Raw genomic sequence first — 17,839 nt, forward strand, 5'->3', positions numbered from 1 at the left:
CCTCTCCATTATACACCATACGTATCAAATTGAGGAGTTCGGCAGGAGGGCTAGCCCTGCCCACACGGCGACCCCATGGCACAACAACCATTAAATCATGTAACGCCAAAACCATGTACCAAGAACCCACAGTTAATATGACAGCGCCCCATTTAATGCGCCAATAGTGTTGCGGGAGTTATGGGGCGGGCTGCCCAATGCAGGTCCGAACCCCACCCCCCTCTCCCTGCCCCCCTAAAACCATAATGTTATGGGTTTTAAAAAAAACTGCAATATATTAAAATGGGAGGGGTAGGGTTTGACCACTCCACCCCTCCTCAACAAATTGCCTTATTTACTATTACACCAAACTAATTCATTGGTAAATCCACCGGAGAATTTATATAAACCTCATTTGCATAGTGCACCTAGGCAACATGGAGGAACCAGGACCGGGCATGGAAATCAAGGCGATATTTTTTTTTTAATTAATTTATTGCAGGTGGAACCATGACTAAGCGAAATTTCCAAGAGGGTGAACTTTTTGCAGTGTCCAAATTGGACAAACTTTATGTCGATTTTACACCTCTCAGCGACATGAACCTGATGGCGTAGTCCATTTCCAGATCTGAGCAGCCAATTTGCAGAGGACCTGGAGGAGGGAATCTTGGAGGAATCTAAGGGGAATCTAAAATATTCCTTAAGCCCCAGATTTTCACTTTCCCAGAATTTAGAAATTTGACAGTCGATTTTGCACTATTCGACAGCACAAATCTGATGGTGTGTTGAGATTTTCCATTTTCTCATTTCATATTTTGGCCACTTTTCTAAGTGGAGTGTAGGTGTCACCGTTCATGTGCAAGCAACCATTTTCATGAGATTCGACGCTTTGAGATCGATGGTACGAACAACTTCAGTAGTTTGACATCCCCTTCTTCAGATGGCCCCTGGATGTGAGGTATATGCAGTATGTTCATGTACTTCTTTTACTATGCATTGTGTTGCACATATCCCTGTTTGATGTTTGATGAGGGATCTTGTTTCTTACCCGTTTTCATGATTCCTGCTTGATGTGATGCAGAATCATTTGTGTGATGTACTTGTTGTCATGATTCATCATGTTTTGTTCGAGATCCCTTTGTCGTCATGTTGATGGGATACTCATGTTGTCGCCATGTATGTTTGCATTGAGATCCCTTTTATGCCATGTTGGCGGGATGATCATCATGCATGAGTTTTGTGTCATACTGATATGAGTCCTTTTGACTGAGAGTTCCTATAGCGGAACATCTCTTGGAGCCACTCCTACGTGAGGGCATTTTCCTTGTATGATAGACATCACCTCTTATGTACATCATCACTATTGACATCACTTAATGTAGCGGCCTACACCATCTTAACACTGGGCCCCGGAGATGTAGTCCCTTCTGGACGAACTTTGTTATCAACGGCTTATGTTTTCAGGTGTTGATGATTGTCATGTTCCTTTTTCTTTACATCATGCACATGTATTCATTGATGTTCTTTTAAAAAATTCAATTTAACACATCATGGAAGTAAAAGGTCTTGGAAGGGTCCTTTGTCACACCCGGACCTAGATCAAGTGGTATCAGAGTGGTCTTTGTGTGGATGTGAATTGCAGCGTGAACAATGGAACGTCCAATGACAGAGGATGAAAAAGCGATGTACGAGACCATGCTCAAAATTTCCAAAATAGCGGAAATAATGTATGAAACTCTACAAAAAGAGACAGAGGAAAAGAAGTGATTGCAGCTTCAGTTACGAGCCATAGAAGAGGCCTTGAAAGAATTGAAGCACAACACATAGAATCTTCAAACAGAGAATGCTGAATTGAAGATGCTTCTACATGAAGAGAAAGAGGAGGGACATAGTGTGCTACGATAGCTACAAGCAAAGGACAAGGCCTCAGAAAAGCTGCAGCATGACCCGTGCGAGGTAAAATGTAATTCTCTAAATTCATGTATGTGTCCTGATGATGATTTCGCTGTTTTTGAAAATCATACCACAGGAATTGGCTTCAAACTATTGAAGAAAATGGGGTATGAAGGAAAAGGCTTGGGCGTTAATGGCTAAGGCATTGTCAACCCCATCAAAGTAGAAGAATTACCCTGTCAGACAGGACTTGGGTATGTCAGGAAAGAAGTTCGGGAATGCGCCGAGACAGCTAGAAAATCACCATAAATAGATGATGAGAAGCTCTCATCGGTTCTTTCCAAATCAATAGAGGAGGTAAAAGATGTTGATTTCCTTTCAGTTTCATCTTCACATAGTATGATTTCTGTTGGAGATTTGAAGATCCCAATTACAGGGACGAACATGAGGCTCCTTACAAGGACAAGGCATGAGGAGGAAGAACAACTTGGTGTTAATAACCAAGTCATAACTCAACCATTGGAGGTTATGCATAGACCTCAATCTGCAGGCTTGAGATACACCGAAGGAGAATGCTCGAAGGTGCTAGATTCTTCCGAGACATTGTCAAAATCGTCAAGGAACGAGAATGATGGGAACACTTTCCCATCATCCCATGGCAGTTTCCATTGTAGGGAAAGAGCTGAGGCAAGCTCTCATCACCATACTTACACCAAAGACAACAGGGAAAGGTATAACCACTCTCGATATGCGAATGTTCATTTTGGTTATAATCATGTTTTTAGTGATGGACATAAATCAAGACATCGAAAAACATGTACCTTTTGTCGATTACGTAACCATACATTTTCTAAGTGTTGGAAAAGAATAGCAGCACAAACAAAGAAGAGGCGTGAAAGACCCTCTCAACAACAGGGAAATAAACATGTTAAGCAGATCTGGAGGAAGAAAACCTATTGCAATCATTGCGACAGAAGTGGCTATAAAAGAGCCACTTGTTGGAGGCTCCATCTAGAGCAGCACCTTAAAAACAAAGTGTTGGTGCATGAACCTAATGAAGAAGTTGTTCGATAAGCAAAACCGCCACAAGGTTTTGACCCATTCACCTTGATCAGTGAAAAATGGTTTCTAGATATTTTAGCGTTTCATGGTCGTGCTTTTGTAAATCATTTGTTACATTTTAAAATGTAAAAGTGATGATGTGTTTTCCATCACTTGTCAAAGCAAAATAGTGTTTGTCCTTATTGTTGTAAATCATGTGTTGCAGTGATGATGTGTTTTCCATCAATTGTTGAAGCAATAATGATATGTTGGCCTTGTTTTCATAGCTAGGGTATTGTGTCCATCTTGATGTAAACTTGACCACCGAGTAGGTGTTATAAACTTGCGGCAAGTATGGGATGATTTAGTCATTCGTTGGTCATGAAATTTAAGCATGTAATTTGCAAAACAATGTACTACAGGTTGCAAAGGTTGCAGGTGTCAGCTCATCGCTTAAGGCTTCGAAGAACAAAGGTGAAGGAGATGGAAGTGAGACATTTCAGGACGCTTGTGATGCAGACAAGGTACAAATAAGTTGCAGATTATTTTTTATGCTTTTGGAGGAACAAAGCTCCTCAGTGGGGAGGATTGATCCAGGTGGCTCCAGAGACACACATAGGACAAAGAGGGCTTATGGAAGCTTGAAAATCAAATTGATCAGAATGTTTTCAAACTAGGACCAGAGTGTATATCTTGTCATCCTGATCACAACAGTGTGAATGGTTCGTCAATCCGAGCTCGTATGAGGGAGAACGAGCTAGTCAAAGTTTTGGTTGACTTTTGCTGATTGGGCAGGCTTAAGGAGGCAGCATTTTGGACAAAATTCGGCAACCAGATTCCAGCCAACGTGGGCTAGATTCGGGCGAATTTGTGGCCTGTTTAATTTGACTCCTTTGGTCAAATTTTAAAATTTTCGAAAATGCCTTATTATCATTAAAAATTAAAAAAAAAATATATATATATATATATATATATAAAAGGGAGGTGGTGGGCCACCACCCCCACCACCCCACGCCTCTCCATTATACACCATACGTATCAAATTGAGGAGGCCGGTGGGAGTTGAACCCACAATCGGCGAGAGGGCCGACCCGCCCACGTGGCGGCCCCACGGCACAACAACCATTAAACCATGTACCAACGAACCCATAGTTAATATGACAGCGCCCCATTTAATGCGCCAAAACCATAATGTTGTGGATTTAAAAAAAACTGCAATATATTAAAATGGGAGGGGTGGGGTTTGACCACCTGACCCCTCCTCAATAAATTGCCTTATTTACCATTACAACAAACTACTTTGTTGGTAAATTCGCAGGAGAATTTATATAAACTCCATTTGCACAGTGCGCCTAGGTAGCATGGAGGAACCAGGACTGGGCACGAAAATCAAGGCAATATTTTTTTAATTAATTTATTGCAGTTGGAACCATGACTGAGTGAAATTTTTGTTGTGTCCAAATTGGATAAACTTTATGTCAATTTTACACCTCTTAGCAACACGAAACCGATGGCACAATCAGTTTCCTGATTTGAGCAGCCGATTTGCAGAGGACCCAGAGGAGGGAATCTTGGAGGAATCTAGGGGGAATCTAAAGGATTCCTTGAGCCCTAGATTTTCACTTTCCCAAAATTTAGAAATTTGACAATCGATTTTGCACTATTCGACGCCACAAATTTGATGGTGTGTTTAGATTTTCCATTTGCTCATTTCATTTTTCGGCCACTTTTCTAAGTGGAGTGCAGGTGTCAGCATTCATGTGCGAGCAGCCATTTTCATGAGATTCGACGCTGTGAGATCGATGGTACGAACAACTTCAGTAGTTTGACATCCTCTTCTTCAGATGGCCCCTGGATGTGAGGTATATGCAGTATGTTCATGTACTTATTTTATTATGCATTGTGCTGCACAGATCCCTGTTTGATGTTTGATGTGGGATCTTGCTTCTTACCCATTTTCATGATTCCTGCTTGACGTGATGCGAATCATCTGTGTGATGTACTTATTGTCATGATTCGTCATGTTTTGTTCGAGATCCCTTTGTCATCATGTTGATGGGATACTCATGTTGTCGCCATGTATGTTTGCATTGAGATCCCTTTTATGCCATGTTGGTGGGATGATCATCATGCATGAGTTTTGTGTCATACTGATAGGAGTCCTTTTGATTGAGAGTTCCTGTAGTGGAACATCTCTTTGAGCCACTCCTACGTGAGGGAATTTTCCTTGTATGATAGCAACATCACCTCTTATGTACATCATCACTATTGACAACACTTAATGCAGCAGCCTACACCATCTTAACACCAGGGCCCGGAGACGTAGTCCCTCCTGGACAAACTCTGTTATCAATGGTTTATGTTTTCATGTGTTGATGATTGTCATGTTCCTTCTTCTTTACAACATGCAAATGTATTCATTGATGTTCTTTTAAAAAATGCAATTTAACACATCACGAAAGAAAAAGGTCTTGAAAGGGTCCTTTGTCACAGCCGAACTTGGATCATGCCAACAAAGGATCCACCTATATCGAGTTGTTAAAGCAGGCCAACCTTTCACCAGGGACCAGGTTCAACAAAAATTTCCTCACCTCATGGAGGCTTTGCACACAATGGGGACCATTGCTTCCTAAGAGGGGAGGACTGATCTAGGTGGATATTGGTGGCCACCCAACTATTCCACCTAGACCTCCAGTTGGTTTCCTATATTTCCTTGTTTCTTTCAGCATTTACTATTTTTAGCAATTTTTCAGGTCTTGAACTTCCGAAACTGTTTTGACCTCCTAAACGATATTTTTTTGAGGTCCGCAACAGGCCCATAACCATAGCTAGGGGCCTGCTACAAATCTTGTAGTACTCAAAGAGGCCTTTCCAACAAGGTATCGTACGTGCAAAACAGAGATAATATGACCAAGTTATGACCCAGGGAAGTTGGTTGCCCAACTAACCCCAATGGGGCCAGCAAAATCTTAGTGTTACATCTCCTGGGGTTAGGGTTTTGGTTGCTTATGGTTTTCCCTTGTCGTTCAATAATAAATAGGCCCTTGAGCCTCACTGTAACATAGTTCAGAGGCATGTAGATGCCACATCTCTTCTAAGAGATAAGCTACCATCGCTCGAGCTAGTTTATTTCCATTGTGTTTGTAAGCATATTTTAGTATTTTGATATTAATGAAATAAAATGTTATTTTTGTTGCATTTCTTTGTTTATGGTTATATCTATAATTTGTTGCATTCATGTTTAAGTTCGGATCAACTGTGTCAACCCTTAATAGCAACAAGAGTATCTTGAGACTAAACCACCTCAACCCTTAATACCAACAAGGACATCCAGAGACTGAACCACCTCAACCCTTAATATTAACAACAAGGGCCTAGACAATCCCATACATGCCTATCCCATCATATTATTGTAAAATGCATACTCATACATAATGTACAACACAATACATACACCTATACCTGATGTATAACACAACACATACACCTACACCTGGTGCACAAAATGACACATACACCTACATCCAATGTACAGCATGATACATACACCTACACTACAACATGACACATACACCTACACTCGTTTCATAACACGACACATACAACTACACCTGGTGTACAACACTACACATACACCTGCACCTAGTGTACAACACAAAATATATAATTACACACCATACAATACTATGAGTACACATGTCATGATACAATGACTACACAATACCCATAACAAAGTACCACATGTACATAACACTACATACACAATGTGCACACAACACCTTATGTACGTAGCACCACTTGCGCAATGTGTACACAACACCACTTGCACGATGTCCACACAAAACTACATGCACGCAACAACACATGTACCACATCTACACATCACCACATGCACACGATGCCACATGTATAACATGCACATAGTACCGTATGTACACAACACTGCATATACAACATGTACATAGCACCATATGTACACAGTATCGGTTATACAACATGTACATAGCACCATATGTACACAATACTAGTTATACAACATGTACACAACACCAGTACTGCACATCTAGAGACCACACACTCTCTACCAAACATCCTTGTTTCTAGTATCTCTCCACTATCCATGCTTATCCAAGCATGCTGCAAATCGCACGGTTATCATTCCACTGATATATCCCTAAGCATTACAGGCTATAACATAAACAAAAGCATAAGCACATAATATCATATCATATCCACATGATACTAACCTGCTACTCTTCCCATTTGATTCATAATAGCCCAAACTAATTTACCAATGCATCAATGGTTACAATTGGGTCATGAGCTAAAAGGTTCTATATTTAAAGTTTATTGTTACCTAATTTCCCAAAATGGAGGTTCTATATTTAAAGTTTATTGTTACCTAATTTCCCAAAATGGACCAACCTCGAGCTTGACCTTGTGACCTCCCACCGACAATCCAATGACTTAACCAACATGCTACCAAACTACTTGAAATAACAAGTGCTGGAAATTTATATTTGAAGTGTAACCTGCTACTCTTCCCATTTGATTCATAATAGCCCAAACCAATTTAGTTACTAATGCATCAATGGTTACAATTGGGTAGTGAGCTTAAAGAATCTATATTTAAAGTTTATTGTTACCTAATTTCCCAAAATGGACCAATCTCGGCCTTGACCCTGTGACCTCCCACCGACAGTCCAATAACTTAACCAACATGCTACCAAACTACTTGAAATAACAAGTGTTGGTAATTTATATTTGAAGTGTAAATCTAACCAAAGTCTACGAAATTACCAAGGTCAACGGCTTCAACCTTGCAACCTCTTGCACCTTGGACTTAACCAACATGGTACCAAACTACTTGAAAAAACAAGTGACCGCAATTTAGCCCACAAAATTACCAAGGTCAACGGGTTCAACCATGCAACCTCTCCCACCTTGGACTTAACCAACATGGTACCAAACTAACCTCTCCCACCTTGGACTTAACCAACATGGTACCAAACTACTTGAAATAACAAGTGCTCGCAATTTATATTTGAAGTGTAAATTTGACCAAGGGTATGATTTTATGCAGAGTTTGAAGACCAACAACCACATAATGGGAAGGTTGGGATTGAACCCAAGACCTTTTGTTCAACAACTCTGTGCTTTTAAAATCATTTTATTTTGATAATAAATTTATATAAACCAATGTTAAATAAAACCACGATAATATACCTTTTCTATATACCATCGACTTCCATTGAAATTCTAACGTACTTTAAATATGATTGGTAATTATTATATAGTATTTTATTACACCATCATCTCAATGACAACCTTCAGTGATGAAGTTGTATATTTTCCTTATTCATTTTCCTTATAAAAATAAGACACTTTTAGTTTAGCCTCCCATCTTAAGCCAGAGAGCATACTTTCGCTTTGATGTCCGACCTTCAGGATGATAACAGACTTTTACTTTAATGTCCCATTTACAGACCCACACATACTTTTACTTTAAATTTCCATTTATAAGCACGCACACGCTTTATTTTAGTGTGTCATTTATAGACACTCACATGGAAAAATCAAAGAAAGTCCACGGTCGCGCGGAAGAAACCGAGAATAACCCTTCCTGCAAACAAAAGAACCTTCTGCATATCGAATATCGTTGTAACAGAAGTAAAGCATATCCAATATCATATGGTAGGCTGCCTAGGGTACTCTACTCTCTGCACGTCTCTATATATAGAGACACAGACGGATATTTTATTTTTGGTTTAATTATATTATGAAGATTTGAGTTTCAAATTTTTGTTTCGGATAAATTACATTAAATCATATTAAATAGTTTAAAATGTCCACTAAATCTTTAGAATATAATTAATCCAAAAAATAATTATATTATCAATATAAATCATAAAAATCTAAAATCTATTATCAACCATATATCTTGTTTGCATTGCAGAGAGCTGAAATATCAGAGTTAAAAATCTAAAATCTATTATCAACCATATATCTTGTGTGCATTGCAGAGAGGTGAAATATCAGAGTTTGCGGGGCTGAAGTCTACATCTAGTTGTATCACATATGGAAGACATGTACGGGAGAACAACCTCAGCCTCTTTGATGCGGTTGCCTCACAGGTTGTAGCTAAGGTGAATCAATACTATTCCCAATCGTATCCACTTATCACAGCTCGCGTCGCCATTGGTATTTGCTGATTACTTTTTATCTGGCAACTGAAATAATCAGGCTGGAAACTCGGGAGCCATGAGTGGAGAAACCGTTGCAAAGATGAAAGTCGCTATCAACGGATTTGGACGCATTGGCCACAAGCGCTCCCCCCTTGAAATCGTCGCCATCAATGATATTACTGGTGTTGAAAATGTAGGTTATAATAGGGGAGGGGAGGTGGTTCATATATATATATATATATATATATTCCAGATGTTTAGATGCCATTTCTTTTCCATATTTATGAAACTGAGTGTATAGTTTTACTTTGAATTTATGAAACTGGGTAAATTTGATGCTGATGTGGAGGGCGTATTTAAAGCTGATGTGAATGGGTACAGAAGCATGCACGTGGGTGGGAAACAAATCTATGTTCTTTCTGAGAAAGACCCCTCGCAATTGCCATGGTCGAACCTCGGTGTTGACCTTGTCATCGAGGTAGGAGCATATATATTTTGAAATACATATATATATATATGCTTCGAATACTTAGTAACTATAGTTGACAAAGATATGGTTGAGCTTGAATTAATGCAATCGAATGATGCCGGCGACTGGAAAGTTTACAGAGAGAACCCTAGCTGAGAAGCACATTGGAGCGGGGGCTAAAAAGGTGATCATTACAGCACCGGGGAGGGGCGACGATATTCCCACACATGTTGTGGGAATCAATGACAGCGAATACTCTCACGACGAGCACAACATCATTAGGTTAAAAAAACAAACCATCATTTCATTCCTTTCTCAGAGTCATGTCACTTCCATCAATCTTTATAATCTTTTGACCATTGAGTTTTACCAGGGCAAAACGGAGAAAGATCTGCAGGTGGCCCGAACATGTTCCAATAATATTCGTCATAGATAGTTCCGATTCAAATTTTAGTTGTGCAGAATTAATTTGTGTGTTAAAGAAGATATTTGATTTCTGGTTTCTCACCAAAATCTTTTTCTCTTTTCCAATCCTTACAAACACTAAATGATAATAATAGGAATCCTTACTTGATTTTGACATAACATAACTTCCGTTTTGCAGTAATGGATCTGGCATAGTAAATTGCCTTGCTCCATTAATCAAAATACTGAACGACGAGTTCGTTGGTAAGTAATTGCTTTGTTTTAGGAGACTAATTCTGTTAAGGGCTTAATAGATCTATCTAAGTGCTTAATTGATTAAAACAAGAACAAAATCGGCCCAGCTATATTGCAGGTATCCATGGAAATTTTGCATGGTTATAATTGTAGGTCGTGGAAATCGGTCGAAGTGACCAATATAACATAAGAATGGTGTCATCTCGATGTTGCAGGTATAGCGAAAGGGAGTGTGACTGCAACACTTCCATACACCAGCGATCAGGTGATTGGATCGTGTAAAACTTTTTGAATTGATGGATTCCACAGTTCTTCATCACATTTTAATAAATCTAGTTCCACTAAATTGATGTTATTAACGTTAATAAGAAATTCGAACCAGACAACTCTTATTGTTTCATATGATTAGATGAATGGTTATGGAAAGGATTCATTTAAATTTGGGTGAATCAATGCAGAGTCTGTTGGATGCAATACACTGCGACAAGAAAAGAGCAAGGGGGGCAGCGCTAAACATAGTTCCAACAAACATCGATATATCCATTAATACACTCTCTCGAGTGCTGCCCAGCACACTCAATCTCAACGACAAGTTCAACGGCATTGCTATGCGCGTGCCCACCCCCAACGTTTCTTTGGTGGACTTGGCGGTCAACGTGGGGAATAAGGGGTTCACCGTAGATGATGTGAAGAAAGCCTTCAAGAAAGCTGCTTCGGATGGACCCCTCCAAGGTATTGTTGCAGTGTGTGACAATCCCTTGGTGTCCGTGGACTTTCTCTGTTCCCACGCTTCGTGTTGTTTCGGTGTGATGTTAAAGATATTTGTAATACTCCTTCCTCTCCATTGTTGTTAATGTTCCCTCATCTTTGTAGTTACTCTGCGAAATTAGAAATAAGTGCATGTGGGAGGAAAGAAAAAACCGGTAACAAAGCTGTTATTTGAAGTGCCAGTTTATTCTGAGATTTTCTACACCCTTGGATCGTTTTAGTTTTATGGTTTTGATACAGTCGAAAGACATGTTTGATGCTCCTCTCCATTGTCACGCAGCGTTGATATAGACTTATAATAATATATTTTCATATAAATAATACATTTATTATTTAAAAATCTGAACACATTATCAAGGATGGTATTATGACTGTTTAATGTAAAACCTTATTTCAAATATCCGCAATTAATAGATGGATGACTTTGAAAGGCAAGATTATGGCGTGTAAGATTTTAATTTTCAATTTAATTAAAAAATTTGTTACAAAATTAAATTAAAATTAAATATAAAAATATTTTGATGGGTATTGATAAATTATGTGGTATTTTTTAATAAAAAATACTGATGCACTAAAAATATCTATAATAAAATGAGGTGAATTTTTGTTATTAATTTTTTTTTTAATTTTCTATATATATATCTTTAATTCACATATTAATTCTTTTATAATTAATAAAAATAAAAATAATTTAAAATAAAATTATAATTTAGTTAATATTTATGATTTTTTAAATTTTGGCAATATGGAATATATAGTGAAATAAGTGTTTTAATGTTGATTATAAATTGATGTTTATGAAATCATTTAATTAATATGATTGTGCTATTATATTTTTAAATTTAAAATAGAATATTTTTAATTAATTCTTTTATTATATTGTTGTTTTTTTATTTTTTATTTTTATTATTATTATAGTAAGAGTGAGTATATAGATTATATTAAAAATCAACACCTCAATGGGGCAAGTACATCAATAGTACATCAAGAGATTGCTTTTCCCTCACAAAATTCTAGAAAGGCTAAAAACCAATCTCCTCCCAATAAGAACATGGGGCCAAAGGCCGAAAACTAAATCTTCAAATGTTTATTCCTAAAGAAAATGCTTATAGAAAATGTAGAAACAAGGCATTTCTACAAATTGCTAGGCGATGGTCCACAACTGGACTGATGAAGCAAGATAGGGCTCAGAACCCAAGTTCTCTATACTATGATATTTTTCGCTTCTTATGACCAGTGGGGAAGAAAATTGATTTGTAAGCACATCTAAATAGGAAGGGGGAGAAGAAGAGGTTCTATATTTCTTCTCGAACACCTTACCAACCTCTTCATCATTCAATGTAGGAGGAACCTGTTGTAGCTGCTGCAACACCCTCCAAAATTTTGGCTTACACTCAATTTCGAAGCCTTCCTTGGTCTTATATATTGTTGTTGCAAACACTAGAGCTCATTTCATGAGCTTTCTTGTAGTGCTTTGGTCCCCTTTTCATGTTGGGCTAACTATTATGTTTTGGCATGTTTTTCTGTCGTGCAATGTTAGCAAGTCTATTTTAATGCTTTCAAAGGTCGGTGTTTGTGTATATGAGGTGTCCTAACAATGTAAAAATATGTCGCATTCATACATAAATTCTTGAGCGCTATCGCACAAGTGTCGTCACTGTCATCCTAAATATCTTAAGTGTCGCACTTGTTGTATCTTGTCATGAGGCAGTCATATAAAGGAAAATGATTTGTTCATGTGTTCTGATGATCTATGTTGTCGTGTCATCAAAGTATGCTAAGTGTGTGATCACAGTCAAGCTTCATCACAGTTCATTACCTATCCCACACTTAGCCATTTTCGGAAAACCTTCCTGACCGAGCAACTTAGCTTCACCGGGCCCCAACTAAATTGCACACTGTGCAGTCTCAACCCTCTAAGTTGTGACTTTTCTGCTTGAAACTGCGCAATGCGTAGTCCCTGTCCCCCAGGACTATTTCTTTGTGCAATTCTTGTACCTAGCTCCCCACCTTGACCCCTAGAATTGCACAGTTATGTCCCATGGACTGGCATGAACTGCACATTTTGCATCTTCAACCCTCAAGCTTTTCCCTTGGCTGCTGGAATTACACAATGCGCAGAATCCCAACCTCTCTTGACATCCAAAACTGTGCAGTTGGATTTTCTAGTGTCCTTTCCCTTAGCTTGAATCCACTACCTTAGAAACTGCATAGTCTTGTCCTTCAAGCCTCCTTGAGCTGCGCACTGTGTAGTCTCAAAGCTCAAGCTCTCCCTCCTGATTGTTGGAACTGCACAATGTACATCCACTGAGCAATAGTGACTTAACATTACCACATCCTCAACATGATTGTGATATTAGATACTAAAAGGATCTCTGAAAATAAGATATGCCTCAAAATCCTTTGTACAACATGAATATAGTCACTAGTACAAAAATAATGTCGAAACTTAGAAACCATTATGCTTGCATATTAATGCCTTGGACTAGTAGTATGGAAAGGTAAAAAATATTTCCTTTGTCCTCCATTATTGGATCCTCATTTTTTTCGACAATATACACATTGCACTGAGGATCTACACTATTGCAATGGATTTATTATTAACGGTGTCCTTAAACGAGTGGCCCTTAGATATCGAGGGTATGGCCTTTCCTCATCCTCCATAAAGTCGCAAAACTAGATATAACATTGAATTCATACTAATACCATAGTCTAGAAGCAAACAAGGGTCATTTTATGACTTACCAACATATAGAAGGAACTATTGGGTCATTGATATCCCCAACTTTAATATAATGTAAGCTTAATGGAGGAAACATGTTCCAATGAATTAAATGGAAAACTGATTGTGTTACCCTGATATGATTACATTAATATTTTAAAAATCCTCATGTTTTCTTTAGGTATTTTGTCAAACCCTTGTCTTGAAGCTTCAATTTTTTGGTACTAAGAAAATAGGTTAACAAATGGTTTCCACAAAATTGATGTTGACAATAGCATAATGGTTATCCTATAGGAAATCATCAAGCATCCTAGACCCTACAATATATGCTGTCATGAAGGCCATAATTCATGTAAATATTTGGTCAAACACTATTTTGAAAACATCATTATTGTGGTACCTAGCATACTTATTGACCAATTTATCATCCAACTATAGACAAATAGATAGAGAGGTATCACCATAGCCGTTAATAAAATTTCCAAACATCTTGGAATAAAACTCGTATCTTGCATATGTATGGGTGTAGTAAAACACTACTCAATTGAAACATTAGTACCCACATAAATTAGAGTTGTTAATGGTTTTCCATCTACCATCTAGAAACATTGTAGCACAACTTTTACAGATTTATTTTGGCTCAACCAAATTATTTTATTTCCTTTGTCTCTCCTAATATCCATTCCTAGGATACATTTTACAACCTCCAATTTCTTATTTTAAAATTGTGTTAAAAGACAAGACTTTAAATCAGAAATCACATCCTTATTATTAACAAATAATAACATATCATCAACATATAGAGTGATAATAGGAAAACAACCACTTTCATTTTCGTAATACACACAGTGATTTGATTTGAACCTTAGAAAGCTAACCTCAACACAAAGGAATCAAAATTTTGTACCACATTCTAGGATACTATTTGAGACCATATAAATACTATTCTAACTTGCAAACTAATGACTATTTACTTATTTCAATATAGTTCTCTAGTTGTGTCATGATGATCTCCTCCTTTAAGTAACCATGAACAAATGCAATTTTCATATCCATTTGTTCTATCTCTAAATCAAGGATTTATGCAACAAATAATAGAAAACTAATAGATGTTAACTTAATATTACTTGGGAATATCTCACCAAAATGTATTCCCTCAACTTGGGAATATCCTTTTGCAACCAACCTTACTTTATGCTTTTCAACAATGCCATCCAAACTGATCTTATTCTTGAACACCCATTTACATCTAATGTGTTTTCTTCCATCAAGCAATGGGACTAAGTCTCGTGTATCATTTTTTTCCTGCATCCATTTCCTCATCCATGGCTACTCTCTACAACTCCTCGTCTTCCATCTCCATTTTCTCTTTCATAGTTATAGGCTCATTAATGTTATTACATAAAGAAAATATATATCAAAATTAAGAATGGCTATAATTATACTATCGTAATTGTCTTCTTTTCCAGGTGGATCTCCTCTAAGTTTGAGGTGTAGTTTCTTCCTCCTCTTTTGGACTCTTTGAACCTTCCTACTCATCTTGTCCTTCACTAACTTCTTGTTCAATTTCCAGTTAAATTCAACCTTCTTGTTCTTTGATGGTAGTTGAACCACTAAATTCTTCTCATCCTCTTTTGGTTGCTCAACTATGGGAGGAGGGACCACTTCTCCAAAAATGACATTTTTCTATACAAAAATTTTCTAACCAAAGGATCCCAAAGCTTGTACCCTTTCACACCAATACCATAGCCATTGAAGACACATTTCACTGTGTTGTTATCCAATTTATATTGTTTCTCCTTAGCTATAAGAGAATAGGCCTCACAAGAAAAGACAAAAGATGTCGAAGATAGTGCTTCTTTCCCATCGAAGCATCCATATGGCTCTTATCCACATTAGCTAATGTAGGAGAACTATTAATAAAGTAACATGCAATCAAAAATGATTCAACCAAAAACTTCTTCTCTAGGACAAATCCATTAAGCATACTCGTTGCTCTCTCCAACAACTTCTGTTGATTTGTTTTGCAACTCAATTTTTCTAAGGTTTACATGAAGTTGTCTTATGTATTTCAATGCCACTCTCCTTGAAATAATGATCAAACTCTACAGAACAAAGTTCATCGCCATTAGCAGTCCTCAACACGTTAATCTTCATACATATTTTAGTTTCCAACAAATATTTAAGTTCCTTAAATTGACTAAAAACCTCATATTTAGTTCTAAGGAAGTACACATGTGTCCATTTAGAATAACCATCAACAAATGACACGTAATATAAAGCCTTAGAAAACTGAACGAAATTTAACTAGAATAAAACATTAAAATGAATTAAGTGCAATAACACATAAGATTTATGAGAACTAGAATAAAACTAAAAGTGGTTATGTTTTACATATATACAATGCCTGGCAGAAATCAAATTCAAAATAATAATCATTCAATCCATCAATAATATTTTTCTTTCAAGGACCATAGAACATTCTCACTTATATAACCAATATGTTTCATGACAACATTGTCTTCTTTGGAATTAATTTGATTTCTAAATTAAGAATTTTCTTAGGAGGTTTTGATTGTAAAAAAGTAGATCCTATAGATTTATTTGCTACAAAAAAATTACTCTTAATAGTGCATTCATTAAGATGAAACAATCTATCCACATGAACGTCCTTAGTGAATACCATAGCTCCATGAATTATTTTTCACCCTTTGTTAGAGAAAACAATTTTCACACCTACATCATTAAGTGTTCATATTGATACTATATTTCATACTAAATAGAAAAAAGTGCATAACTCTATTGATCCCCTTCACTTTGCCATCATGGAATCTAATGAAGACTTTACCACATCCAACTGTGCTGATAGGAGAGTCATTAATAATGTATACGAATTTGACATCATGTTCATATGCTCAAAACCAATATTGATGAGAATTCATATCAAAGGAAGTTCTAGACTTTATCGCCCATTCAATATGGCATGCACAAGTTGCCAGAGTTGTAAAAAATACATCTCCATCATCTTCTTGAGAATATTTTCTTGAATCATTATCAAAATCATATTTTTCTTTATCTTTTCCTTCTTTTCTTCTTTGCAGTCCCTTTTAAAGTGACAAAATTTGTTGCAATTCCAACATTTTTCCTTTGAATTTCTATGAGACTTTCATCTCCCACATAATTTGGATATACTCCTTTCTCTTCTTTCCTTTATCCTTTTATCTTCAATGAATGGTGATCCAGGAGGATCTCTAAAAAAAATTAAAATTGATGGAAACAATTTGTAATGTAAATGTACTCTTATCAAAGAGCTTCTCGAGATATTTCCAGTTATGCTTAAATAGAGTTAAAATAACGTCATAAGAGAAAGTTATGGCCTGCTGAAGCCCTGGAAAAACATGAAATAAAGATGTGCATTTGGGACACATGGAATCACTAGGAGATGTCATGTTTATGTACCGACATTGTATGGATGCTGATACAGAAATATGATAGGATGACATGTGGAAGTATGATATTGAGGTGGACTGTACAGATATTGACATGACAGTACATATGGTGATGATGTGGAAATTTTGATCCAGGTGGACACTGGTGGCCACCCACCTATTCCACCTAGACCCCCTAATCAGTTTCATCTGTTTCTTGGTTCATTTTAGCATTTACTATTTTTAGCAGTTTTTCAAGTCCTAAACTTCCGAAGTAGTTTTGACCCCCTAAATGATGTTTTTTTGGGGTCTGTGGTGAAACCTGTAGTACTCAGTGAGACCTTTCCAAAAAAGTATTGTACACGCCAAACGAAGATAATTTGACCAAGTTACGACCTCAGGAAGTGGACTGCCCCACTAACCCCAACAGGGCCCACAAAATCTTGGTGTTACATCTCTCGAGGTTAGGGTTTTGGTTGTTTAGGGTTTTCTCATTTTTTCCAATAATAAATAGGCCCTTAAGCCTCATTGTAACATAGTTCAGAGGCATGTAGCTGCCACATCTCTTCTTAGACATAAGCTACCATCGCCTGAGCTATCTTATTTCCATTCTGTTTGTAAGCATAGTTTAGTATTTTTCTATTAATGAAATGAACTGTTTTTCTACTGCATCTTTGTGTTTATGATTATATCT

The 17,839-nt window shown here is 37.1% G+C and overlaps 1 protein-coding gene across 1 annotated transcript; it reads left to right on the plus strand.

The window, feature by feature from the left end:
* Window positions 1-8,480: 8,480 nt before the first annotated feature.
* On the plus strand, window positions 8,481-11,081 carry LOC149143226 (glyceraldehyde-3-phosphate dehydrogenase A, chloroplastic-like). The gene is made up of 8 exons (XM_089451731.1): window positions 8,481-8,621; window positions 8,937-9,059; window positions 9,157-9,324; window positions 9,424-9,575; window positions 9,688-9,849; window positions 10,172-10,236; window positions 10,443-10,492; window positions 10,686-11,081. Exons 1-8 carry the CDS (start codon window positions 8,481-8,483, stop codon window positions 11,079-11,081), a joined length of 1,257 nt encoding a protein of 418 aa, XP_089307857.1.
* Window positions 11,082-17,839: the final 6,758 nt, after the last annotated feature.

Source organism: Pinus tabuliformis, chromosome X (genome assembly GCF_031772625.1).
Source record: "Pinus tabuliformis cultivar Carrire ecotype Pingquan chromosome X, CPIR1, whole genome shotgun sequence".
NCBI classification, from domain to species: domain Eukaryota; kingdom Viridiplantae; phylum Streptophyta; class Pinopsida; order Pinales; family Pinaceae; genus Pinus; species Pinus tabuliformis.